This window comes from Maylandia zebra, linkage group LG23 (assembly GCF_041146795.1).
Source record: "Maylandia zebra isolate NMK-2024a linkage group LG23, Mzebra_GT3a, whole genome shotgun sequence".
NCBI lineage: Eukaryota > Metazoa > Chordata > Actinopteri > Cichliformes > Cichlidae > Maylandia > Maylandia zebra.
The window spans coordinates 47,475,668-47,502,601 of record NC_135188.1 but is presented as its reverse complement, the minus strand read 5'-3'; the positions used below and the strand labels follow the sequence as shown (position 1 = coordinate 47,502,601).

At 42.5% G+C, this 26,934-nt stretch overlaps 1 protein-coding gene across 6 annotated transcripts in view; it reads right to left on the bottom strand.

The window, feature by feature from the left end:
* The window catches only part of dmd (dystrophin), a 300,586-nt gene that overhangs the window by 141,532 nt on the left and 132,120 nt on the right, over positions 1-26,934 (bottom strand). For 5 of the 6 annotated variants that reach the window (XM_076880080.1, XM_076880082.1, XM_076880079.1 and 2 more), the window contains 11 exons: positions 22,182-22,289; positions 21,854-22,033; positions 20,220-20,389; positions 20,098-20,133; positions 16,512-16,635; positions 7,815-7,893; positions 5,893-6,005; positions 5,530-5,658; positions 4,175-4,367; positions 2,846-2,991; positions 358-458 (listed from right to left, as the gene is read on the bottom strand). In XM_076880080.1, coding sequence (XP_076736195.1) covers positions 358-458; positions 2,846-2,991; positions 4,175-4,367; positions 5,530-5,658; positions 5,893-6,005; positions 7,815-7,893; positions 16,512-16,635; positions 20,098-20,133; positions 20,220-20,389; positions 21,854-22,033; positions 22,182-22,289 — 1,379 coding nt within the window. The remainder of the gene's footprint in view (positions 1-357; positions 459-2,845; positions 2,992-4,174; positions 4,368-5,529; positions 5,659-5,892; positions 6,006-7,814; positions 7,894-16,511; positions 16,636-20,097; positions 20,134-20,219; positions 20,390-21,853; positions 22,034-22,181; positions 22,290-26,934) is intronic. The other variant, XM_014407672.4, reaches the window with a different exon arrangement.

The window sequence follows — 26,934 nt, the reverse complement described above, 5'->3', positions numbered from 1 at the left end:
GTAGAGTAGAAGAGCAGTATAAAAGAACCAGTCCATTTACCATTACTGCTCTGCTCTCTGTGGCAGAGGCATACTTTGACCAATCTCCTCTCAGTTCTTCACCTCTTAAAACTAGCAGCTAAACACAAACTATTAATAAACGGGAAATGTTTTAGTTAACAGCAGCTATTTCTTTCAGAAGCAATGAAGCAAATTAGCATAAAGTGCTAAATCTCTAAGAAAAACTAAGCAGTCTAGAGGGCCTGAGCCTCTGCAAAGATGGCTGAAAAGGGACAATCTACGTCCCGCTACATGGGCACTGGGATCTGCAGAACTGACACACCTTAGTTATTTGCATTGCACATATTCAGCTCTTACTTCTGACTGACATCTGGTGGTGCTTTCTGGAAGACCAGCTCCACAGCTGAAGTCAGGTAGTTCACATCCCCCTGGTGTTCAGCCAGAGCCACCTGGAGAGCCTGAGGAGCAGCAGAGCGACAGACAGACAGTATGGTAAGTCCTAGTCTGTCCCATCTATTTACATACATATAAACCAGATGCTGTCAACTAATTTTTGCTCTAAGAAAACATAAACGTTAAGTTAACCAAACAAGGAACATCATTAATATTATATAATGTTCCTGTGCATACGGTCAATTTAAGCACTTTACAATAAATTAGTCACATTAGTCACTCAGTGCTCATGAATCATGTTTGCTAAATCTTTTGGCAGAAACGAAGGAAAACATGTCTCCCAATGTGATGGAGCCAAAATGATTTGTTTCCTTATACAATTCTCAGTGGGAAGGGAAAGAACAATTAATAGAGAGCATAGGCTCACTCCAAACGTGGCTACTGCATTAACATTTAGTAACAGAAAGCTTTTTGTAGATTTACAATTTGTTTTCTGCCATGAAAAATGAATTTCAGCTGAATAAGTGACAATGTTTCTGGTGCACTTAAGATTGGAGGTGGAAAGTGGAAGACCAAGGTGGCTCAGAGGCTTAGATTAGCTCATTTTGAGAACAGCCCCTGGACAGGTCAGCTCTCAGTTTTAAGCCCAGGATGAGAAGAAAGACAAGAAGCAAAGCAGGAGAGAAGCAGGAAGCCAACGGCAAAGCCCCCATACAGGTCAAACAACCCGTGTTCTAGTGGATATATCCCAAACTTCATTTTCTTCCATCATATAAAACATACACTATATACAAGTAATTTCTTCTTCCCCAATTTCCTGATTGGGGAACATCCATAAATTACCACTACTTACCACCCACTACATCAAAATCCCAAAATCAGTCATGACATTTAAATCAGTGATGAGGGAATCCTGCAATCCCGACTTTAATCATTTCAACTAGCTGTGCATAATAATGCTCATCTCTCTTCAAGCTGTCATTTAACTCAACACAATAAGGTTGTTTTTAATATTGTCTCAAGTTTTATTTTTCAGTGGGAGAAGAGTTAAATTTCCACATGACAGCAGCACTCATCTGGATGCTGTTATCTGCAGAGAGCAGACATGTACATGTGTGGAATTCCTGTCTTTATATATGAGAAGAAGGACACAGAAGATGAATTTCTCTGTATAATTATCTATCCATTCTTTAGCCTATTCTAGCTCATTCGCATTTGTACCTATGGGCAATTTAGAATCACCAGTGCATGTCTTTGGACTGTGGGATAAAGAACCCATGCAGAAACACGCAAACTCTGCACAAACAAAGCCGGCACAGATGTAGTATATCGAACCCAGGACTTTCTTGCTGTGAGACAACAGAGCTAACCACCTCACCACAGTGCTGCTCTATCTATAATTACCTTTAATTTCAGCCTACAAGGCCTGATCTCTCTGTTATTCTACATTAAAGTTATCAAGCTTACAAAGCGCTGAGTGCATGCACACGTCAGCTGAACATAAGCAACTCAGGCCTGCAGGGAAAGTCAAAGAGGCTCATGAGCATAAATCTATGTAATAAATTTGTAAATTTATGATATGCAGATTCAACATTTAAACTTTACTTGTCACATAATCTATATGAATGCAAATTACATGTTAGTTTATATGTAGCAAAAGTAGGTAATATTTTAGTTAAAGTAAGAAGTAACGAGGACAGCTGTCTTTATCAATGCCAGTTGACTTTTTAAACACTCGGAGTAATTGAAACGCTGAACATCTGAACATGACTATGGGCATACATCAACAACGTCCTTTTAATCTGCTGCATGCTTATGATCACTATGGCTCCACTGGCAGATCGACAACATCCAAGACGGGCCCTCACTGAGTCTGACCCTCCCTCCTGTCTCATTGCAGGCTTATTTAAAGTCCAAACATCTATCCAATTCACTTCAATTTTATTTATATAGCCCCAAACCAAACGTGCTGTTAGATAATCTCTCAGTGTATTTATGGGTCACATATGTTTGATCTTGATCAGCTTCTTCAATAAGAAAAATTGAAGGGAGACTTAAAGCTACGATTAACATTTTACTTTAGTCCACCAAATAAAAATGGTAAGTGGCCTGTATTTATATAGCGCTTTACTAGACGAACTCCCAACTCTTGAGCCACGATCGCCCCATAGTGTATCATTTCCAAACCTCTGCCATCTTCTCATTCAGCCGGACGTGACCACATCGCATCTGCCTTCAGGGAGATGCTGTAAATAGAATTCCTTTTCTAGCCATCAACATAGAGCTGACATCTAAGTCCTATTAAAGGTCAAATAGATAACATCCATGTAATGTAGCAGTGAATTATGGTCAATTTATAATGTCAGTCAAACAAAACATTGGCCTGCTTCTCACTTCAACAGTAGTTAAAAGCCATCGTTAGAACTGTGCGTATGTGTGTGTGGGAACAAACCTGATTGTCCTTTAGTCGCTGCTCCATGATTGAATATTCTGTAACAGCTGTTGATGGAATGGCCAGCTTGGCTTCACACTGTTGTAACCATGACAACAATGTTGATATTGTTTCCCTATAGCGAGCTGGGGGCAAACTCTCCAAAACTGAAGACAGACAAGAAAAAGATGAAAGAAAAGCGATATCTCAGAGAAGTCTGTGCAGTGGTGTAAAGCAGGCTGGAGTGACCAATCGCACTTCTCTGGCTTGCAATTTGATGGACAAGTATGGGTTTGGCATAAAGCTGCATTGTTTCAGCCAGAGTCAGTACAAAAGTGACATTCACTGTATCTATGCTTTGAAGTGCTCGGGGTTAATATCTTGCCCCAGGACAAACTAGGAGGAGCCAGGGATTGACCTTCCAACCTTCCGATCAGTAGATGCCGTGCTGTACCTCCTGAGCTACAGGCACCCTAACGTTACAGTGAGTAGTTAGCATGTGCTCATTTGAGAGGATGTGTAACCATGGTGTTCACTCACACAGATTTGACTTTTCCAAGCTAAAAAACGTCCAGCATGTAGCAGCAGCTTATTTAAACCAAATATTAACCCTCAGAGGCTACTGAGTAGTGTCTGTAACTGGTAAACCTACGCTTTCTAGTACAGGGAAGACAAACTGTTCTGTTTATTTATAGAAAGAAATGTTAGTTTAATTTGAAAAAACAAAAACAAAAAAACGCAGGAATACAGAGGAGGCCCAGTCTTAGTTTTCCACTGGTACTTGAACGCAGCTCATATTTCTGAGGATCTATATGAAGCTGACAGTGTCAATTTAAAAAAACATATTTGTGTAGTAGCATTTAATTTAAACACAAAATAAGTCTGCTTACCTCCTGAGCAGGAGGGAGAGCAGGTGCTGCAGATGTGGTCATCAATGTGTGTGAATGTTAACTAGAAAGCTCTTAGGTGTAGAAAAAAGTGCTTGTATTAATACGTGTATGAATGAGTGAATAAGGCGTTGCACAGAGCACTTTGAGTGATCAAGCTGAGTAGAAAAGCATTAAATCCAAAATAAATAAATAAAATCTGATCCATATATCATTTACTTTGTCTCTGCTAGTTAGTGGAATTAAATAAGAATTCCCTTCCAGATCAGTCAGCTGGAAAAGTCTTCATATATAACAAGCCAGGATAGTGTCATTACTGATAAAAGTGACATGAACATGTTGTTAAAAAGCTTCTAGAATTTAGAATTGTAGTAATGACCATGACGTAACTAACACGCTGACCTGAGAGCACCTACTCAGACACGGGGGACACAAAGTGTAAACCAGGTTAATAATATCTCACCAAGTTGTAGGTGCTTCTCTCTAGCCCTCAGATCCTCCAGGACCTTGTGGTAGTGTTCTTTGAAGGCATTGAGGTCAACATCCAGGAATGCTGCAGGGTCCTCGTCCCCTTCTTTCTCTTCCTTCAGCTCTTTGAGCCTCTTATCCAGGAGGTGCACCTGGGGCTGCAGTGAGGACAGCCGAGCCACCTCTTCCTATTTGGGGGGAGGAAGAGTGTTACAGAGTATTAGTTGTATAGACATGTCCATGTTTTCATTTCCACCCTATTAACCTTATACTCGATTATTTTACACAAGTACTTAAATATAGCCCCCCCCCCCCTCCCCCCCACCCCAATACTAATGAACAGGAAGCCAAACAGAGAGTTGGACGAGTTCAGCATCATTGAAATATGACTGTGAAACAAAGAGAACAAGCATCACATGAATAATGTGAACAATTTTATGTACCTTTAAACCTGGAACAGTGTGTTTCATCAGCATTGCTGACTGAATGAAAGCTTGGCATATTTTAAAAGAATCAGATTGAAGCTCTCTTCCTCCCCGTACGGTAATTTCTCTGCCTTCATATTTTGTCCAGACATGCTCTTACTTTGAAAGTTCCTACTGCCCCATTTCTCTCTTCCTCTCTTTATGCCGGTGGCGCCTGTCTCTGTTTCTGTCCTGTCTTTCACTTCAGTTGTGCCTCTCTGTCTTTTATTTATTCAGTTTGGTTTTGCTTCTTCTGTTGTGTAGATGTTGACAAAAAACTGCCACACAAAGCCCGTGTTTTGTGTTGCAATCCGAGTTCCTGCTTTTTAAGAAGCTCAGGCCTTTATAAACACATCTGGTTAGGAGCAGGGGGTTTGTCTGGCAAAATACATAAGTAAAGGCAGTTTGTAGCTCTCACTGCATTACTTTTATACAAAAAAACCTTTTAAACGTGACAATTCTGTTAATTCTGATGGAGGTTTATTTACTGTCAAAGACAGGACAACATTTTCAGAACGTGTAATAATGTATCAAAAGCATGAGTACACTTTGTGTTCTGAGTCAACTGAATTATTAAACAGACTTTTTTAATTAATAAGTGCAAATATATTATCCATAAAAAGAACAAAAAAGTACTCACAGCAAAGTGCTATGCAAAACAGGTGCATGAAATACAGAAAGTCAAACAAAGCCGAATGAATGAATATGTCAAAATGGAAAGAAACAGAAACTTCTGAGATTTCTAACACAAAACACAAACCATTTAAAAACATGAGGTGAAAAACTCTACGATGACACACTGCAGTAAAGTAACCGCATGTGCTGTTTACCAACGTAAACTTTGGATTCAAGTGGCAGATAGTGACCAAAGTCAGGACTCGCTCACCCGACATCGGTCCAGTTGCACTTTGAGTGGTTCTGGTTCAGATGCCAGCGGGGGCTGAACTTTGAGCCAGTTCTCACTGCTGTCCACTGCCTGCTCACACTGCTCATACAAGCTGTAGAAGGCCAGTACCTGCAGGACACACAGAGGACAAAATAAGCAAACACCCACACATTATTATCTTTTTAGTCTGCAGTAGAGAGAATGACCAGACTGGGTTGCGTTTACTCACACCTGTGATTTTTTATATGTGCTCTCCTTATTGTATTGTGAAGAATATGTAACATATGGTTCTATACCAAGTTAAATTGAAAATTTTCCCATACACTGAAGGCCTGGGTATAATGTGCACTCAGATGTGTGTACCTTTGTTTGATAGGACAGCCATGCCAGTCTTTCTCCCAGCAGGGTGCAGAATCCTGCCCAGCGCTGGTTAAGCTGTTCTGCTGCCTGGGCAATGTCTTCGGCACGACTCCCCTCTGGAGTAAGGGGGCAGGGTTAGGTGGTAGTGATGGGAGGATCAGAAAGAGAAAGAGTTGGCTGTCACACACACAGACATAGAGTAAATACCGCATAACAGTTCACATAAGCATGATAACTGCAGACAAGAGTGCAGGTGAGAGGTGAGCCTCTGGCCTGTAACAGTCTGCTGCTAACAGAAACACAGCGCTGTGCTACTAACTGGTATATTTAATGTGAACAGATATTAACGTTGAATGAATGAAATCTGTTCATACAAAGAGTTTCATCTCCAAAAGAGTAAACTGAACCATGTTGGCTATATTATATTTGCACCTGGAAATGACAGCATCAGGCTTGCAACTCTGACATGGAATCATGTCTTCATTATACTCCATGATGTCATACCAGGTAACTGTACTTTCCATAGCAGTTTGCATCTGAATACAGCAGCCTACAGTAAATGTGTTTATTTCATTCCTCTCCTGTTATACCCCAATTACAATTCTAGTTGGTGTTTTGTTCTTTCTATTTTTCGTGAATAACCTGCATTTAGTAGGCGATAACTGTCAGGAACAGATCAATTGAATTCAGTCACTTATGAAGAAGACCAATTTTATTGACTTCATCTTCACTTCATTGGGTGGTTGTGGATCAGGTGGTAGAGCAGATCAGCTACTGATTGGAAGGTTTGTGGTTTGATCCTTGTCAATCCCAGTCTGCATGCAAAATATCCTTGGGGAAGATACTAACACCAAGTTGCTCTCCGACGCGTCTATTGGAGTGTGAATGTTGGTTAGATTGCACTTGAGTTTAGAAGTGCTTGTATGAGTGTGAATGAGACATGTTGTATACAGTGCTTTGAGTATTTTGGGAGAGTAGAAAAGTGCCATATAAGAATCAGTCCATTTACCATTTCATCATCTGACAGCAAGAAAATTGTTTTTGTCAGACATCTGAATAAATTTGTTTAAATAAAATTAGAGTGCTTATTATGGCAAATGGACTAGTTCTTGTGTAGCATTTTCTACTCTACCTGAGCACTCAGAGATTTTGAATTACTTAATTCAAGGCAACATGTTAACCAGTACAGCTTGCATCCCATTTTATATAAACTTGGCACAAAAAATAAGGAAAGGCATATTGGTTAATTATTTCTTTGTTGTAACGACTCTTCTTTGTAATAAATCTTACAGCATGGAAAGCCTGCTTATTTCTCCTTCGAAACTGTGCCACATTTGTAAGGAAAACGCATTTATGGGTTGGTAGTAGTCTGGAGGCAGTCTCTGACAACTCTGTGGCAGTAAGTGTCATCTTGAGGAGGATGCCAGTGGTTGCAGAATCTGAGGGATGGCATTCCTTTCTTCAACCAGCATTTGTCACAACCACATGGGGTACCAGAAGATCAAAACATGCGTAGATTAAGCTGTGTGCCACTGGCAGAGAAGATTTGGCAAGTTTTTCAAGGGCGTAACCACACACTCAACTCTGCTGCTCAACCCACAAGTGCATTTTCCTTACAATTTAGGCAACATTAAAGAGAAAATACACAGATGTAGCTCTGGTCAGTAAGTTGTATAAAGTTCAGGAATGTTTTGTTTTAAGGTTAGGGAAAAAAACAAAAGAACATTTAGTGTTTCTGTGTCACAAGGACAGAGTGAAGGACAGATGAGAAGTCTCTCTTTCTGTCCGTTTCTCCCTGTGAGTGAGTGTTTCTATGGAGACAAGTAGAGTGGGTGGGACAGGTGGAAGTGTTGCCATGGGAACAGACGAGGGGAGCATGCATGTCTGTGTATGCATGTGAATGAGTATGTAAGCGTGCAAGTTACCCTGCTCGACTAGGGCCTGTGCTGTGCGTGTGGCCTCCTGAAGCTTGCGGTACTTTTCTGGCCGCTCTCTTTCAATCGCCTGTGGCAAACAAACAGAGAGGCAGAGAGGATGGATGATGGACAAATCAATGTCCAATCTACAAAGCAGTATGAACCAGGTGTGCATCTTATTCTGCTGTCACACTTACGAAAACCTGTGCACGACTGGCCAGTTATTTAGAAAAGCATATATATTTTAAAAGTAATCTCCCAGACTGCTTTGAAGCTGATCTACTAATGAAAATAAAATTTAAATTAATGCCTATTGTTACTAAATATGAGAAATAAAACATATCAAGAGAAGTACTAGTTTTTATACCACAATATTTTTGGTCTCAATTCATTTATTACAGAACATGTCAGGTAACAGCAACATCATATCTAAAATAAAATCAGTGTGTTGGAGATTTTGGAAAAATAAATTTGAAGACATGAGTTCTGCTGCGGGTCAGAGTCAATATTACGATTACGATGAATAAAGTTTTTGGCTAAACAAAATCTGCGATTAGCGTAACTCAAAATCATAGCATGTAATGTGAAAACACTGTACAGTAGCATTTGTTGCCTTATATTATGACACACACAAGAATGATTCTTCATGAATGAAGTATGTTTTTATTGATTAATTCATTATTATCATAAAAGACAAAACAAACAAAGAAACTACATAAGTTAGGTAACCTAATATTAACTTGGTGGAAGCTACTGTAGCTAAACCCAGTGATGTCATCTGTATTTAAAACACTCAAATACACATTTTTATGAATGTGTTGTGAAACAACATTATGTTACCGTTTCTATCAGCATATAATAATAATAATAATAATAATAATAATAATAATAATTATTTAATATTAGTAGTCCATTTATTTAATTCTAAAAACCAGCAATAAACAACGTAATCATAAAAAAGAGTAAAACAGTGAAATTTGGATTATTAAACATTAGGACTCTCTCTCAAAGTTCTGCTTCTTCACCCTTTTTCAGCAGAATTTTGAGCTTCTCGGCCTGTTTACAGCAGAATTTTCAGTATCTTCATCTCTTTTTAGAAGAAACTTCAACAAGTTCATCTCTTTCCAGCAGAAAGATCAGCTTTTTCCACCTCTTTTCAGCACAAATCTCAGCCTTGTCTGCGCTTTTCAGCAGAACCTTCAGTTTCTTCACCTCTTTTCAGTACAATTTTCAGTTTCCTCATCTCTTTTCAGTCACCTGAGAACCAGTTTGACTCAGTGAAATGAGCAGCTGCCTTGAGACCAGGTAGCGCAGGTTCAAACCCTTCTACACAGTGTTTTCAGCAGATAGTTCTCCTTCATCTGCTGTTTTCAGATCGCATAACATGGCATTCACACTGCATTTTCACAGGAAATGCAACTTTTTCTAGTTATTCTAGTTACTCCCTTTTTTTGCTGCTTAACTACTCCCTCAGTTTTCATCCAATTTTCACCATTCAAATTTTAACCTGTTCCGCTCTTTCTGTTTATGACTGCTATATCTTTTGGTGGTCATAACCTTTATACCTTGTGAAATACTAAGCTTTTTATGCCATTTTTTTGGCCCATTTTGATGACTAGGACCACACTAGAAAACGTTTCATTTCCTGCGAAAATGCAGTGTGAATGCCTCATATTGGAATCTGCTGAAAACAACTGAAAAAGCAGAATTATCTGCTGAAAAGAGATGTAGAAGCGGAAGTGCTTGCTGAAGATGGCTGTATGTGAAATGGTACACTGAAGAGTGTCAAGAATGCAGAGTGGAGGCAAGCAGGAAGATGTGTGGAAACCGTCACACGTAGGATTCGATCCTTTACCAACGGGTCTCACGGCAGCTGCTTATCCCACTGAGCCAAAGAGGCTGAAATTTGTGCTGAAAAGAGCAGAAGAAGCTGAAAATTGTGCTAAGAAGAGGTCACAAAGCTGAAAATTGTACTGAAAAGAGGTGAATCAGCAGAATTTCTGCTGAAAAGAGGTAAAGAAGCTGGAATTTGTGTGGAAAAGAGCTTAAACAGTTGAAGTGTTAACTGAAGAAAATGTTGCCATAAAATGTTTACATTCACTTAGACTCTTTTTCTCCAATTGATCTTTCTGAGTTAACTTCAATAATTATTTCCTCCAACCCATCAACGTGTCTTTTAGACCCCATTCCTACAAAACTGCTCAAAGAAGTCCTGCCATTAATTAATGCTTCAATCTTAAATCTTATCACCCTGTCTCTAATAATCAGCTATGTAGCACAGGCCCTCAATCTGGCTGTAGTTAAAATTCAGATAAAACTGAGGTTATTGTACTGAAAATCTTAGAAATGTGGTATCTAACCACCATATTCTTACTGTGGATGGCCTCCAGGAATCTTGGAGTCATTTCTGACCAGGACATGTCCTTCAATGCACATATTAAACAAATATGTAGGACTGCCTTCTTCCATATGTGCAACATCTCTAAAATTAGAAATATCCTGTCTTATTACTTCCAGGCTGGACTACTTTAAATCATTATTATCAGGATGTCCTAAAAAAACCCTGAAAATCCTTCAGCTAATCCAAAATGCTGCAGTAAGAGTCCTGACAGGGACTAGAAAGAGAGAGCAGATTTCTCCTGTATTGGCTTCCCTCATTGGCTCCCTGTTAAATCCAGAATTCAAAATCCTGCTCAGTCTCCGAGTCCTGCGTTTGGATGCTCATCTCCGCCTGCCCGTACACAGAGCCCTGACAAATCGTACTCGTTATTAATCTCTGTCTCTCTTCCACAGCATGTCTTTATCCTGTCTTCCTTCTCTCACCCCAACCAGTTGCAGCAGATGGCCCCGCCCCTCCCAGAGCCTGGTTGTGCTGGTTGGAGGTTTCTTCCTGTTAAAAGGGAGTTTTTCCTTCCCACTGTCGTCAAAGTGCTTGCTCATAGGAGGTCATATGATTGTTGGGTTTTCTCTGTATGTATGACTGTAGGGTCTACCTTACAATATAAAGCGCCTTGAGGTGACTGTTGTTGTGATTTGGCGCTGTACAAATAAAATTGAATTGAACTGAATTCTGTTTGTCCATATCACGGTTGGGCTGGAGTCTATCTCAGCTATTATAAGATGAGAGGCAGGGGTACACCGCAGAGCTAACACAAAGCACTAGCTGGTAAACATTGTGCAGCATTTAGTGGCTAAAAGTGAGCTGTAAGTTTTAGCACATCACATATGCTGTATCGATAATAGACAGATCACCACTGAACTTTTAGGCTGTACATACACAGAGAGCCTTTAAACCAACCAAAAAAAATAAAACACAATCACAAAGAATTTCTAAATATGTACACACTATCAGTTTTAGAAAACCCCATTTTTTCCAGTTTTTTATTAAAAATTATGCAGTTTAATATCACATCGCACTCTGAAATGAAAGCATAGTACAAATAAGTAATTGGAGTTAAAAAATTGATTCCTTGTTTTAAAAAAACAAGGAATCAGTTTATAAATGTATTCTAAACGTTTGACTCATCAGTAGCCACCTTTGGCAGATATAACAGCTGAACACAGATATGGCATTCTGCTACAGATACGGGAGAATATTTGATTTCTATTGTAGAAAGAAGTCCCCATAAATGTGGACCTTGTAGGTTGCTTTGCTCTTCTGTCCAGTTCATCCCAAACCAGCTCGGCGGGGTTTCAGTCTGGAGACTGTGCTGGACACTCCATGTTTTCAAGCTCACCATCTTGTTCTTTTTCCTGAGGTAGTTCTGGCACAGCTTGGACTGATGTTTTGGGTCATTATCTTGCTGTAGGATGAACCCCTGACCAACTAGCCTCATACCAGAAGATATTGCATGGTGCTGCTGAATGCTGTGGTAGTCGTTTTGGTTCAGGGGGCCTCTCACTCTGTACAAGTCACTGACCCTGGATCCAGCAAAACAGCTCCAGACCATCACATTTCCTCTTCAGGATGTCACACACTGTGGAACCATCCTTTCACCTACTCAACGACGTACAAAGATCCTGCATCCTGAACCGAAGATTTGAAATTTTGATTCATCAGTCCATAAAACCTTCTTCCAGTCTTCATGAGTACAATGGTGGTGTTTCATGGCCCAGACGAGCCTCTTTGTCTTATTCTGGCTTTCTTGCTGCCACTCGTCCTGTCAAACCTGCAGCTTGAAGTTTTCTCTTCACAGCTGAAACTGAGACTTTCTCACTACGACCACTATGAAGCTGCTTGAAGCTGTTGTCCTGTGAGCCGCCGTCACACAGCTGTTAACTCTCAGAAACTTGTCCTCTGATTCAGTCGTGTCTTTGGGTCTGCAGACCTCCTGCTGTCACAGTTTCTGAGCCTTTGATGCTGAAGGAAACTGGACTCACTGACACCTTGACTTTCTTTGCAGTTTCTCTGTAGGACAGGCCGACATTTACAAGTTTTATGATGGTCTGTCTCTCTTCAATTGTTTTTTCTCACCATGTTTGTACCAACACACTACTTTTTGCAGTACAATGTTGTTCAACTGATGCTCACCAGGGTATGGTACCACCGTGTGTTCCAACACTGCTTTTGCAGACAGAGACGGTTGGAAGTAATCCACAAAGTTGGAACAGCTGTAGGAATTAGTAGCACCAGCTTTCAAGGCTTGATTTGCCTCCATTGCTGCAGAACAGCTTTAAATTGTTAACCCATTTTCCCTGAACTATGCAAGAAACATCTCCTGGATGCACTGGCACGCATCTTCAGTTATGTATCCTGGGGTCATCAGGTATTTCGGGTCTCGCAACATAATACACCCTCGCCCAGGCGACCCAGTCAGGGGTGATCGAGCCCTGACTTGCGTACCAGTAGCTACCCATGGATCAGCCCTCTTAATCCACAGCCATCTTGTGGCTTTCTCTGCCGCTTCACTCACAACCTGGATGGTCCTCTTCTTGGCAGCCCCAGCCACACCCAGCCGGCCAAGGACTTTGCAGGGTGATTGTCCTGCAAAGCCCCTACAACCCACTTCTACGGGCTGATAGAATGTCTTCCAGCCCCTTCCCCTGCACTCCTGCACTAGGTCCTGGTACTTGGCACGTTTCCTCTCGTTGGCCTCCTTGATCCGCTCTTCCCAGGGCACTGTGAGTTCATGCATTAGCAGATGTTTTGGGGCCTCAGAAATGTCTGGCCAGAGGGATGTTTTTTACAATGTGCTGTGGGAAGTTTAGCTGTTTACCCAGGTCAGCCTGTAGCTCCCAATCAGAGGCTGTGTTGAGGAGGCCGGTTGTTAAATGTGGGCGCACCTGGGGTTTCTCTCTAGCCTTAATGAAAGAGATTGCCTTCTTTGGAGCGCGATGGTGTTCACTGGTGCTGATTGCTGAGGCAATCTTCTCAGGTACTACTCTGAGCATCTGGTCGTGTCGCCAACGATACCGACCATCGGCCAGGGTCTTTGGGCAGCTGCTGAGGAGGCGTTCTAGGGTGCCTCTTCCAGAGCACAGGGAACAGGCAGGTGTCTCGCTCTTTCCCTACACATGGAGATTTACTGGGCTTGGCAGAATGTTGTATACTGCCTGCATGATGTTTGCCCAGGTGACCTTGCGCTGCAAGGTACTCTCCCACCGTGTCCATGCTCCCTGCCGCCTGAGTCCTGTGGCCCTGCTTATTTGCTCGTCACCTGCGCGGACCTCTTAATCGAGTAGCTGGTGTCTCTCCTTTCTCTGTGCCCTGCTGACCTGGGCCTTTGGGAAGTACCCCAAGCCTGCTCCCCCTGTTGCTAAGACAGGGGGGGTGTCTTCTGCCTGACCAGTTTCTTTTGCCTTAGGCGTGACTCTGCCACCTCAACTGCCTTCTCGGCCTTCCACTTTCTTCCTGTCCTTACCTTGACACCTGCTGATGTCACCTTGCCGTCTTTGGAATCTCTATACTGTGGGGCGTCTTGCCCCATACAAGGCACTACTGGTGAGGCTGAGGGGAAGACCCAGCCACTTACGAATAAAGCCACTGATCTTCCTTTCAAGGGATTCCACATTAGTTATTGGAACTGTGCAGACAAGCAGAGGCCACAGGATTCGTGGGAGGATGTGCTGGTAGATCCGGGCTTTAAATCTTCCAGGCAGGCTGGACTTATACACCTTAGTGAGCCACGCTCCCAGCTCCTCATTTGCCTTCTAGATGGCAGCAGAGCACTGCAAAAGGCTTTTTTGAATAATTCTGAAATGTACATTATTTTTCAGTTTTGGGTAACCTTACCTTTATTTTTAATTTCTGGCAGTTCACCAGTTACCTTTGCACAATTTCAAGCTGTTCATTGGACTTGAATGACTTGAATTACAATAAACTGTAAAAATGAGGGTGTTCTAAAACTTTTGACTGGTAGTGTAGTTCTAAGTGATAGATGAAAGAATAAGGATAATTAATGTGCACTGATTTATTGCTCAGGAATTAGTAAAGAACAAAAAATGTGACTATGGACTTAATACATCATGTTTATCAAGTGTTTGCAAGCAGCCCTGCAAAGGTTAAACTGTTGTCAGTGTTGTGTTTATAAAATGTTTTTCTTTACACTTAGTTGCCAAAAATATCAAATTAAAACAATGTAAACAACAAACTTGGATACTTTGTGTAGCTTTCAAATCCAAATGCCTACTGGTAAAATGTAAAGTTTGAACCAGATTAACATACTAACCAAAATTACAAAATATATGTTTGTTTGGGTATGCTGCTGACGTCGACTGAGAAAATTGTCAGGCGGTGGAAGGAATACTTCGAGGACCTCCTTAATCCCACTGACACGTCTTCCGAGGAGGAAGCAGAGTCTGGGGATGAGGGGAATGACCCGCCAATTTCCGGGGGCGAGGTCACTGAGGCAGTTAAACAACTCCTTGGTGGCAGAGCCCCTGGTGTTGATGAGGTCCGCCCCGAGTTCCTGAAGGCTCTGGACGCTGTAGGGCTGTCCTGGTTGACACGCCTCTACAATGTTGCGTGGAGATCAGGGGCAGTACCTGTGGACTGGCAGACCGGGGTGGTGGTCCCCATCTTTAAGAAGGGGGACCGGAGGGTGTGTTCCAACTACAGGGGGATCACACTCCTCAGCCTCCCTGGGAAAGTCTATGCCAGGGTGCTGGAAAGGAGAGTTCGTCCGTTAGTCGAACCGCTGATTCAGGAGGAACAATGCGGTTTTCGTCCTGGTCGCGGAACACTGGACCAGCTCTTTATCCTCCCCAGGATACTTGAGGGTGCATGGGAGTTTGCCCAACCAGTCTACATGTGTTTTGTGGACTTGGAGAAGGCATTCGACCGTGTCCCTCGGGGTGTCCTGTGGGAGGTGTTGCGGGAATATGGGGTGTCTGGCCCATTGCTACGGGCCATTCGATCCCTATACAACCGTTGCAAGAGCTTGGTTCGCATTGCCGGCAATAAGTCGGACTCGTTCCTGGTGGGTGATGGGCTCCGCCAGGGCTGCCCTTTGTCTCCGGTTCTGTTCATAATTTTTATGGACAGGATTTCTAGGCGCAGCCAAGTGGCGGAGGGCTTTCGCTTTGGTGGCCTCAGAATCTCATCTCTGATCTTTGCAGATGATGTGGTTCTGTTGGCTTCATCGGGTGAGGGCCTCCAGCTCGCACTGGAGCGGTTCACAGCCGAGTGTGAAGCAGCGGGAATGAGGATCAGCACCTCCAAATCTGAGGCCATGGTTCTCAGCCGGAAAAGGGTGGAGTGCCCACTCCGGGTCGGGGATGAGTTCCTGCCCCAAGTGGAGGAGTTCAAGTATCTCGGGGTCTTGTTCGCGAGTGATGGGAGAAGGGAGCCGGAGATCGACAGACGGATTGGGGCTGCAGCTGCAGTAATGCGGACGCTGCACCGGTCCGTCGTGGTGAAGAGGGAGCTGAGTGTAAAAGCGAAGCTCTCAATTTACCGGTCGATCTACGTCCCTACCCTCACCTATGGCCACGAGCTGTGGGTAGTGACCGAAAGAACGAGATCGCGGATACAAGCGGCAGAAATGAGCTTCCTCCGAAGGGTGGCTGGCCTCTCCCTTACAGATAGGGTGAGAAGTTCGGCCATCCGGGAGGGGCTCAGAGTAGAGCAGCTGCTGCTCCACATCGAAAGGAGCCAGCTGAGGTGGTTCGGGCATCTGACAAGGATGCCCCCTGGGCGCCTCCTGGGTGAGGTGTTCCAGGCATGTCCCACCGGGAGGAGGCCCCGGGGCAGACCCAGGACACGCTGGAGAGATTATATCTCTCGGCTGGCCTGGGAACGCCTTGGTATTCCCCCGGATAAGCTGGAGGAGGTGGCTGGGGAGAGGGAGGTCTGGGCCTCTTTGCTTAGGCTGCTGCCCCCGCGACCCGGCCCCGGATAAAGCGGATGAAGATGGATGGATGGATGGATGTTTGGGTATTTTTTAACTATCAAAGAAAAACAGGCTTTTTACCCTGTTTCCTCTTGTTTTGTTTCATCCTTATACAAAGCACTTAGAATACAAATGTTGTCAGCTGACACATATAAGTAAAGGGTCCAAAATGTCTGCAAAATGTCATCACACTCATTACTGACACTTTGCTGCATCTCATATGAGGTACATTATCATTGCCTTGTAAGCCCAGTTCAAATTGTCCCCTCAGGTATGACTGAAATGCTGAAATAACAAGATCCTATTGCACATTTAGATCATATATAAATGACACAGATCCACATATGCACATAAGACACAGACACACAATTTTTACCTGGACTTTGTCATGTAGCTCCTGAATACTGCTGTCTTTGCGTGTCACAGAGAATTCAGGGCTCTGCAGAATGGCTTCACCACGAGTCATATAGCTGTGGACTTCAGTGAAATCCACATCGAACCTGGCAATAGATGCAGACAAACACAAATGTGTTTTGTATTATAAGGCATCACACTGTGTTGAAGCACATAAGATAATGTGGTGGTGAAGTTCTATTAACACTACATTTACAAGATTGCATACAAGATGTCACATAGCAGCACTGTAGTAATGTATTTCATGTAATCATATAGGACCTAATTTCAGCTTCACACTCAAACAGTTAGTTATTACATATCATAGAGGGAGTTTACTATTATCCTGTAATATTTTAAATTTGGTGGAAATTATGAAATACCATTCAATTATGGAATGTTGGTGTTTGCAGATGTCTTCTGTGGAGAAAAACCTTTGTCAGCAACATAAATTTCATTGTCCTGAAAGGAAATAAGAACTGCCAACACATTGGAATTGATGTGCCGAGTGGAAAAACAATTCAGAACTGTAACATGTAACGTTTCTGGCTGACTGACAGCTGCCAGCTCTAATTACAATCCCACTGCAATGACCATGCAGGCCACACAAATGTCTGTGCTGAAAAGCTGAGAATTAAAGTGTGGACACTTTACATGTCTTGTCTTGAGATGACCAGTCATGATATATGCATAGAATAGAATTAGAATAGAATTCAACTTTATTGTCATTGCACATGCACAGGTACAGGGCAACGAAATGCAGTTTGCATCCATCCAGAAGTGCTTTAGTGATATAGATATATTACAATATATATTAGCAATAATATAGATATGTGAGTATATTACAGAAATGGGTCTATTATGGTATGTTATAATGTACACGGTATGAAGTATGTTGTGAATATGCTATAACTATAAGTATGTACAGGCTGTAGTGAGTACAAGCTATGTACAGGCTATGAGCAGGATATAAATATGAAAAACTATACAGAATATGAAATAAATAACTTTACAGAAATCTGAGATATACAGCTATACAGAAATGGGAACTATGCAAGTTGTAAACAGTTGTAGAATTAAAGATTATCGAATGTACAGAATGATTATTTACACAGAGCTATACAGTAGTGCAGTTAAGATAAGTGAGGGTGTAGATAGTTTCTACAGAGGCTATATAAAGTGCTAGTGGTTGTGAGTGGTGGTTCAGTCCATGTTATTATTGTGTGTTTGAGGGTACAGTTGTCCATTGTGGGTGTGTGTATGTTCAGTCCATGTGTTAACGTGGGTCAGATGTCAGGAGGCAGAGTTCAGGAGTCTGACAGCTGTGGGGAAGAAGCTGTTCCGGTACCTGGTGGTCTTAGTCCGGAGGCTCCTGTAGCGCCTCCCAGAGGGCAGGAGGGTGAAGAGTCCATGTGATGGGTGACTGGGGTCTTTGATGATTTTCCCAGCCCTTTTCAGACACCGCTTCCTGTAGATGTCTTTTATGGCAGGAAGTGGTGCTCCGGCGATGCGCTGGGCAGTTTTCACGACCCTCTGCAACGCCTTCCGGTCCGAGGCAGAGCAGTTCCCGTACCAGACTGTTATACAGTTGGTCAGGATGCTCTCGATGGTGCAACGATAGAAGTTCACCAGGATGTCTGAGGACAGGTGGTTCTTCCTCAGAGTCCTCAAGAAGAAGAGGCGCTGATGAGCCTTCTTGACCAGCTTGGAGCAGTTGGTCGTCCAGGTGAGATCCTCGGAGATGTGGACTCCCAGGAACTTGAAGCTGCTCACACGCTCCACAGCCGTCCCCTTAATGTGGATGGGTGGATGTGGGTCAGCATTCCTCCTGTAGTCCACGATGAGCTCCTTGGTCTTCTCGGTGTTAAGCAGCAGGTTGTTTCTGTCGCACCACTCAGCCAGACGATCCACTTCCTCCCTGTAGGCGGCCTCATCGTTGTCACTGATGAGGCCAATCACCGTGGTGTCATCTGCAAACTTAATGATGGTGTTGGAACCATCAGCAGGTCTGCAGTCGTGGGTGAAGAGGGAGTAGAGGAAAGGGCTCATCACACAGCCTTGTGGTACACCGGTGTTCATCGTGATTGTAGATGAGCAGTGGTTATCCAGCCGGACGTGTTGGGGGCGGTTGGTCAGGAAGTCCAGTAACCATTTGCAGATGAGGGAACTGATACCCAGGTCTGTCAGTTTCTTGATGAGTTGTGAGGGGTGGATTGTATTGAATGCTGAACTGAAGTCTATAAACAGCATTCTGGTGTAGGTGTTGTTGTTGTCCAGGTGTGAGAGGACAGAGTGCAGTGCGATGGAGACTGCATCCTCTGTGCTCCTGTTCTGGCGGTATGCGAATTGGTGGGGGTCCAGGGTGGGGGGGAGACAGGATTTGAAGTGTGCTAGGACCAGCTGCTCTAAGCACTTAGTGATGATGGGGGTGAGTGCTACTGGGCGGTAGTCATTGAGGCAAGATGGGTTGGAGTTTTTGGGTATCGGGACGATGGAGGTGGATTTGAAGCAGGCCGGTACCACAGCGTGGGCCAAGGACAGATTGAATATGTCTGTGAGCACTCCTGCAAGCTCCCCAGAACACGCTCTGAGAACACGCCCGGGGATGCCATCAGGACCTGCAGCCTTGTGGACATTGATCCTGCTCAGCACCGCTCCTACATCGGTGGGGGAGAGAGTCAGAGGTTGGTGGTCTGGCGTCATGTCTGCTTTGGTTGTGGGGTTCCCTCGCTCAAAACGAGCATAAAAGTTGTTGAGCTCGTTGAGGAAGGAGACATCAGAGGATGCGGGGGAGGGTTTGGTGGTCCTGTAGTCTGTAATGGTCTGGAGTCCTTGCCACATGCGTCGGGGGTTGGAGTTGGAGAAGTGTTCTTCTACCTTCTTTTTGTAATGGTGTTTGGCTTTTTTGATGCCCTTCATAGTCGCACCTGCACACAAACCCCCTGTGATCAAAGGGGGTATGTGTTCTTCATAACTTCTTCACCTTGCTAAGAACACCTCTGCCAGGTCGGGCTAGGTAGCAACTGCTAGTTAGCTCTGTTTGCTAGCTTAAAGTTGGTGTTAGCCACCACTGCTCAGCTGGTGCGTCGGCTGCCCACGGAGCACTATATTCGAGTCTTCTTGTGCAGTGTTTTTGCTTTGCATTTTGATATGAATATCAAACCAAAGCAAGCAAAGCAGAACTCTTCTGTTTTGCCCTGTCCTCAGGGGTTTGGTTTCTCTTTGTACAACAAGGACCAGCACGCTACGTGCCCCGCCTGCCTGGGATCCAAAGTAATGTTTACCTGACTGTGCTCACGCATTGTAGCTGAGAATTACTCAGTGCTGTAGAAAACCCTTAAATTTTATTTTAACTTACATTTAACAAAATGCCTCAAAAATGACCAAAAAGGTTCACTGTTAAACTACCACTACAAAACGTCTAAGCTTGCTTTTCTACTTACTACAAGGTCGAGGAGAATTTTCAGAAACTTCTACTTGACTATTGGGAAAAGTTCAGTTTAAAGCTGCTTACTATTATAACCACCAAACCTAGATACTATGAGTATTCACAATATTTCATCACCTACCTGCTGAGATAAGAGAGTAAAAAGGGATGCATGTATCTGAACATTTAATAAAAGTTAGAAGGCATCTTGAAATGAATAATGCTCCAACGCTCACGTTTTCAAGTGTAGGAACATAAACACACCTTTTCCTGAGCTCAGAATCCACAACTACTTGTCTCTTCTTCTGTGGAGGTGGTGATTCTCGGGTCTGGCGGACAGCTGACATCTTCTCTCTTGTTGTCACTTTGGTTACAGTCGCAGTTACTGAGTGGGTTAGCTCAGAATGCTGGGCTGCACTGACAGCTGCCGAGAGCTGAATGTTAAAGGGAGAGCATAATACACTCAGGCAGACGGTTTAACATCAGGAGCTGAATTATACAGATGACAAATCCTCATTCTTGACAGGTGATAACTGATGGTTGGACATCATCTATCATACAAGGTCATGAGTACAGTGTTTTGCGGTATAAGTGTGGGTTCCAACAAGAGCTCTAGACTGAGTGTGTGTGTATGTAGGTGAGTGCACACTCAGACAGCTGTGGAGGCAGTTAAGCAGCAATTTAGACTATGACTTTAGAGTAGACTGTAATGACAACGTGAGAAGAAGCATATGTAGAGTGTATGTATGTGTATGTAGAGGTCAATCTGCTGGTTATCTCTTTCAATGGAAAAATAAATAAAATAAGAAGGAGAGGGAGAAATATCGATATCTGTGCAACCAGCTTGAGCACTAATTAATGTGTGCATTTAAAAGTACGTGTACATACAAGCAAACATTGTGTATTAAGTGGTTTTCAGTTGGCATTTTCTTAATCTTAACAAATCTCGTGCAGATGAGAAAACCAAAGTTCTATGATTATGAGGCCACATGAATTTATTTTAAACAGTGAAATCTGTTTAAATGTGCATAAAATGCACCAAAAGTGAAACGATCTTTTCATTTCAGACATGCATGCAAACAGGCAACAGAGCTTTGCCAGTTTGCATGCATCCTTTACATTACTGCCATCTTTTGATCACAGTTGGTTGTTGTTACTGAAAGCTCTGCTTGTTTTGTACTCACAGTAAACTGCAGCTTCATTGTAGATAAAGCCTGTCTTTCACAGTAAATTGATGAGAAACCAGCATGTGATACAAGCTGCCGCTGGCACTGCTTTTACTGCTGCTTACAATCTTCGCTTTGCGTGGAAACACAGCTACCATCAGCAAGTAAACTAGATTCAGCGATCCTCGCAACAGATGAGTTTCTCTTTTAGAGAGAAGAGTCTTTCTCATGGCAACAATTAAACATGTTATACTTGTTCACTCCTGTTCTCATTGGACTGTCTTGAACTTTAATCAAGACAGCTACAGTGTAGCCACAGCGGCTGTGGCTACAATGTAGCTGCCATCACCAGTGTGTGAATGTGTGTGTGAATGGGTGGATGACTGAACGTGTAAAGCACTTTGGGGTCCTTAGGGACTATGCAAAGCGCTATACAAATACAGGACATTTACCATTTAATATCTAACTTGCTAACTGAAGCCTTTTGAGTTTGTTGCAGTTTCTCTGACCATTGCACTGTCTGACCTTGGGGAGAATTTGCTGAGACGGCTGATGTCATTCCTTCTCAGCATAGTGTTAACACATACCTGAGTGCAGTCGGTTTTTCACACTCTGTTTTTGCATATTGGCATAGCTTTTGTTAAATAAATACTGACTCAATGTAAAAAAAAAATTGCCATGATGTTCACATGACTCTACATACAGTAAAAGACAACTCAGCACTCACTGTACCTGGGTGATACTCATCTCTAGGATCTGGACTAGTTGCTCCCAGCGCTGGGCAAAGCTATCCAGTCTGGCCTCTAGTTTGCTGGCCACCTCTCTGTTCTTCACACTGGACAGCAGATCCTGGCTCATTGAGCATAATTTGTCCATGGTGGGGCGCTTAACATCAAGGTCTGCTTTCAAAGTCTTACGGAACAGACACATACACACAACAAAAGTTGCAGAGATCTAAGCCTACCTGGCATGTCACTCATGTAACTGGTGCAGAGTTTTTTAAGGAACATTTTCTGTTCTTTACAAAAAGGTACAGCAGCTCCGGTATAGGCATACTCACAGTAAGATGGTGCAAACAGGCCACCATCTCTGTCTGGTCCTTCAGGTTGGTTGTCTTAATGGACCCAACCATGTCCTCCTTCTGAGTTAACCAGGAGTCAAATAAACACTGTAAGAAAACAAGAAGACAGAAAAGAGTTTGACAAGAAAGGAGTAGAGAAAATGTGTAGAAATGGAAAGATAAATGAAATTCAATTTAATTCAATTTTATTTCTATAGTACCAAACCACCTCAAAGGTGACTGTATATGAATAGTGTAAGGTAAACCCTACAACAATACAGAGAAAACCAACAATCAGATGATCTCCTATGAGCAAGCGCTTTGTGAGAAAGGGAGGGAAATATTCCCTTTTAACAGGAAGAAACCTCTCACAGAACCAAGATCAGGAGGGGTAAATAAAGGGACATATAGGAAACACTAAATAAAAGAAGAAGAAACCAGTGGAAAGTAAGGAGACTGACAGAAAACAAAATAACAAGTTAAAGATGGAAAACTGAATAAGAAAATAGGAGGGAAAAGGAAGGAGGGAAGTTAGATGCCAAAAAAGGATGAAATGGGCCGACAGGTGAGAAAAATTGAAAAGAAGATAACACTGGTAGGAGAGAAAGATGAAAAAGGAAAACAAAAGAGATGGTCAAGCAAAGGTCACAACAACAACAACAACAACAACAACAACAACAACAGGCAGCACAATGAGGAGGCAGGTGCTCTACATTCAATGTTATTTATACAGCATCAAATCACAACAACAGTCACATCAAGGTGCTTCATATTGTAAGGTAGACCCCACAATAATGCATACACACAAAGTAGCTCACAGGCCTCCATTGCGCTCGAGGCTTGTGTGCTAATTTTTTTTTTACCATGTCGTGGAAAGAAATGACCAGTAGAACAAAGCACATATTGTCCTCTAGTATCATGAGGAAGAATCAATGTTCAGGACGATCCAGGGTTAGAAGATAAAGAAATATTGCCAATATTTAGAGCACATGTTACCCTTTCTCTGAAAAAGCACATCAGCCACCTGCAGAAGTGGAAGAAGGCTATGAAGTGAAGAAAAGTGATGAAGAATCTGAACTATGTTCAAGTAGGTTCTCAGGCATCCAGGACATGGTAGTCTGAGGAGCTTGGAGAGAAAGTGACTGGGCTTCTTGAAGTTTCTTGAATTTTCAGAATGTGAAACTGTAATAGAAGATGTGTCAGAGGACTACACATCATCCATTTCAATTATGATGAAGATCAAGCAGGAAAGAGGAGTCAGCTGAGACAGAGGAATATTTGCAGTAACGTGAGGAAACACTGATCTGGTCTTCTAACCTTCCCAGTGACAGACGATGCCTGACTCTCTCATGTGCCTCAGAGAAAGATGATCTACCACAGTCCAAGCACATGTGCCAGGTCCCATACTCCTTCAGTGGCTTTTCTACTCGAGTACTGAAAGCATTATACACAGTGTATTCTGCTTGTATTCTGCTTTTTAACGTTCACATGCCAATGGATGCATCAGAGACCAAGTTGGGGTTCAGTAACTTGCCCAAGGACACCTTGGTAAGAACTCCAGACTAGAGCACACAGAGATTGAACCAACAACCATCCAATTAGCAGATGACCTGCTCTACAGCCAACTCAATGATGAACAAGGAGGGACAACAAGAGAGGAAGAAAAATGGACCGAATGCAGCTGTAGGCATATGTGGGTGTGTTGATTCTTACTGCCGTGCATCCAGTAGAGTCGCTACGGCCAGTTTATGACATCCTGAGTCTGGTAGAGAAGTTTTCATGCTGACACAAGATTAATCATAGAAGCACAAAAAGGACATAATTTCTTGATAAAGACACAATAGATGATCGTCGTTCATGACACAAACGTGCTCCTGTGAGGTGTATGATGTGTGTTGGTGTTGACTTGACTTGAAACACAAGTGGGTGTTCCTCCTGCTGTGATGTAAGATCCTGGTACTGATGTGACTGTATGAGCACCAAGTCCCCTTCAGAGGACTCTGTCCAACAGAACATCCAAGTAAACCAGGGAACTTTGAGACAAAAACATGGGCAGCATGTGATGCAGGTCCAGCTGTACATGGAACATGCTCGTGTGCGATGGCAAACCGTCTGTCCTGCAGTCAGGACACGAGTTGTCCCTAACATTGCAGGTTTCCAAAAGAAAACAATCACCTGTAACAGCTTGTTTACTGTATATGCCCCTTGGCCTGCAACTGCAGAAAGAATGCTGTCCATGATGGGACCAGTGCAGAGGAATAAACCTGAGCTTCCTCCTGCACTTGGGTCAAATATGGACACGCCTTTGTCCTCATGAAAGTTTGCCTTCACTCAGACTCATGCCCTCCTACCATGCCAAAATATAGAAAACTGTCAGGCAATGAGTTGGAATAAAGTTGAATAAAACCTTGAAACACAGAGATGGATGATATTTTATACTTGTTGCTTCAAAGCAAACGGGGTCATTTTTGAGCCCAGAGGACCACAGATGTGATTATTTGATGCCAGTAAAAAACTTGAAGTAGTTTAAAAACAGCTTCCTAAATTAACTTTGACATAAACCCGTCTGTGATCATCTGTTAAAGCAGCCGACTCTGGTTGTGAAACGATCCTCACGATAACTGATGATTTCATTTATTTTTTTACCCAAAAACAAAGAATCATTTTGTATAAATAAGGTTTTATCAGATATAAATTTGAAATGAAATAAAGAAATAGTGTCAAAATGTTTGAATTAAGTTTTAATTAAAAGTGGGGGAAAATCTACTTCATATTAATTAAGTATCAATCAAAGCAGATGGGGACATTTTGACCCCTGAAGACAACAGCTGTGATTATGTGCTGCCATTTAAATTTATAAATGATTAAAAAAAACATTCTCACTAAAGTTCAACATACAGCACTCTGTGGTTATTCAGACAGTCAAAATAATCTAAACATTTAAATATTTTATTGTCTCGTTTTATTTTCGCTCAAAAACAGACGATACTTTATGTAAACAAGGTCTGGTGCCCCTAAATTGTAAAATGAAGGGTCAATTTGTGGTAATGTGTTAGTCTTAAGTAAAACTCAGGTGTATTGATTGATAATTTATACTTATATACACTTATATACATTTTTGTCCCCTGAGGGTTAATCCTTCCATCTTGACAAGTTTCCCAGTTCCAGACATCAGACCCATCCCCACAACATAATACTCCTACCACCAAGTTCCATTATTAGATGTTCTTTGGTTTGTAAGCCTCAGCCTTCTTTCACCAAACATAAAGCCAAAGAACCACAGCTGCGTATGATCTGACCAAACAGCTTCCAGTATGGATGATTTTGCTCCAGGTTGTCCTTAGCAGACTTTAGTGTGGCTTAAAGGTGTGAAGTGGATTTTTTCAAAAGGAATTCACCACTTGGCTAAGTCCTTCACTACTGTCTTGACAGTTGTTCTGAGGTCTTTAGATACATCTCTCATCTTTTTCTTTCCAGAGCCTTTAAAATACTTATTTTCTGTACCGTTCCTGTGTACTACACGTACATGCATCCATGATAAGTCGTGGTCATCTTCCTGATGTGCTCGTGGATCTCTGTTGTTTCCTGGATTGCATTTCTAAAACTCACTATTCCTTGGCCTCCTTCCTTCCTTCTGCTTAGCATACAGTCTCAGGGTGTTGAATTTAGGTTGAAACCCTCCATGCATGGTAAGGAGCTTTCTTATCTTGATGTCAGCGGCTTCTATCTCCTCTTCTGGCAAGTTTATTATCCTAGCACTGTACCTGACGACTGGCAGGGCATAGATGCTGATTAGGCCTATGCAGAACATACAGGGACAGTCCATCTCCTTGGTAATAGGATCATGTAGTTTTAGAGTCTCTACTTTATAATATAAAGCACCTTCAGGTTGGTCAATCTCATCTTACAGTCTTGAGCAGTGTTGGTCAAGTTACTTGTAAAAGTAACCAGTAACTAATTACTGATTACTTCCCCAAAAAAGTAATCCCGTTACTTTACTGATTACTTATTTTCAAAAATAATTAATTACTTAGTTACTTAGTTGCTTCAGTTTCACGATTTACAACCTGAAGAGGTGATAAAGTGATAGATCTTTCAGCCCAATTCTACTTTTTCTGCATAATCCATCATACAAAATGTAATCAAATGGAAAAGTCTCTTTTTAAAACTTGTTTTATTAGTTTTAATCTTTTAACTTTATGCATCAAGCAAACATTTAATTATATGCAACATTCTCTGACTTGAATAAATTAGTTTAACATTTAAACCTATTTTCTGCACATTCCAGCTCATAAAATAAAATATTTTTTGTGTTTACACTCAGTCTTTCAAATAGATGCAAGTAAAACACAGCAGAAAATAAATCAGGAGTGGGGCAGGCGGAGGTTTGTCCTGGTGCAGGTGTGCCGCAGCGGTCAGTGGAAGGAGTTTCTCTGTGAGTTTCCCATTACCTCGTAGCTACTCGGTGCTTGCTCGGAAGTTTAGGGGTTTTTTCGTTTTCGTTTTCGTTTTTTCTTCCCACGCACAGCGGACGCTAAACTCAAAGTAAGGTCAGTACTTCCACGCTTTAAACGCTGCACGCTCATACTCTCTCCGCACTCGATATATGATCCATTGTTGATCTGCACACAGCTGTTGTCACTAACGGCGCACTCGCTTACGTCACTGTCGTGAGACATTCTCGCAAAAAATCACGGTTTTAGTAACGCAGTAATGCAGCGTTCCTACGGGAAAGTAACAGTAATCTAATTAC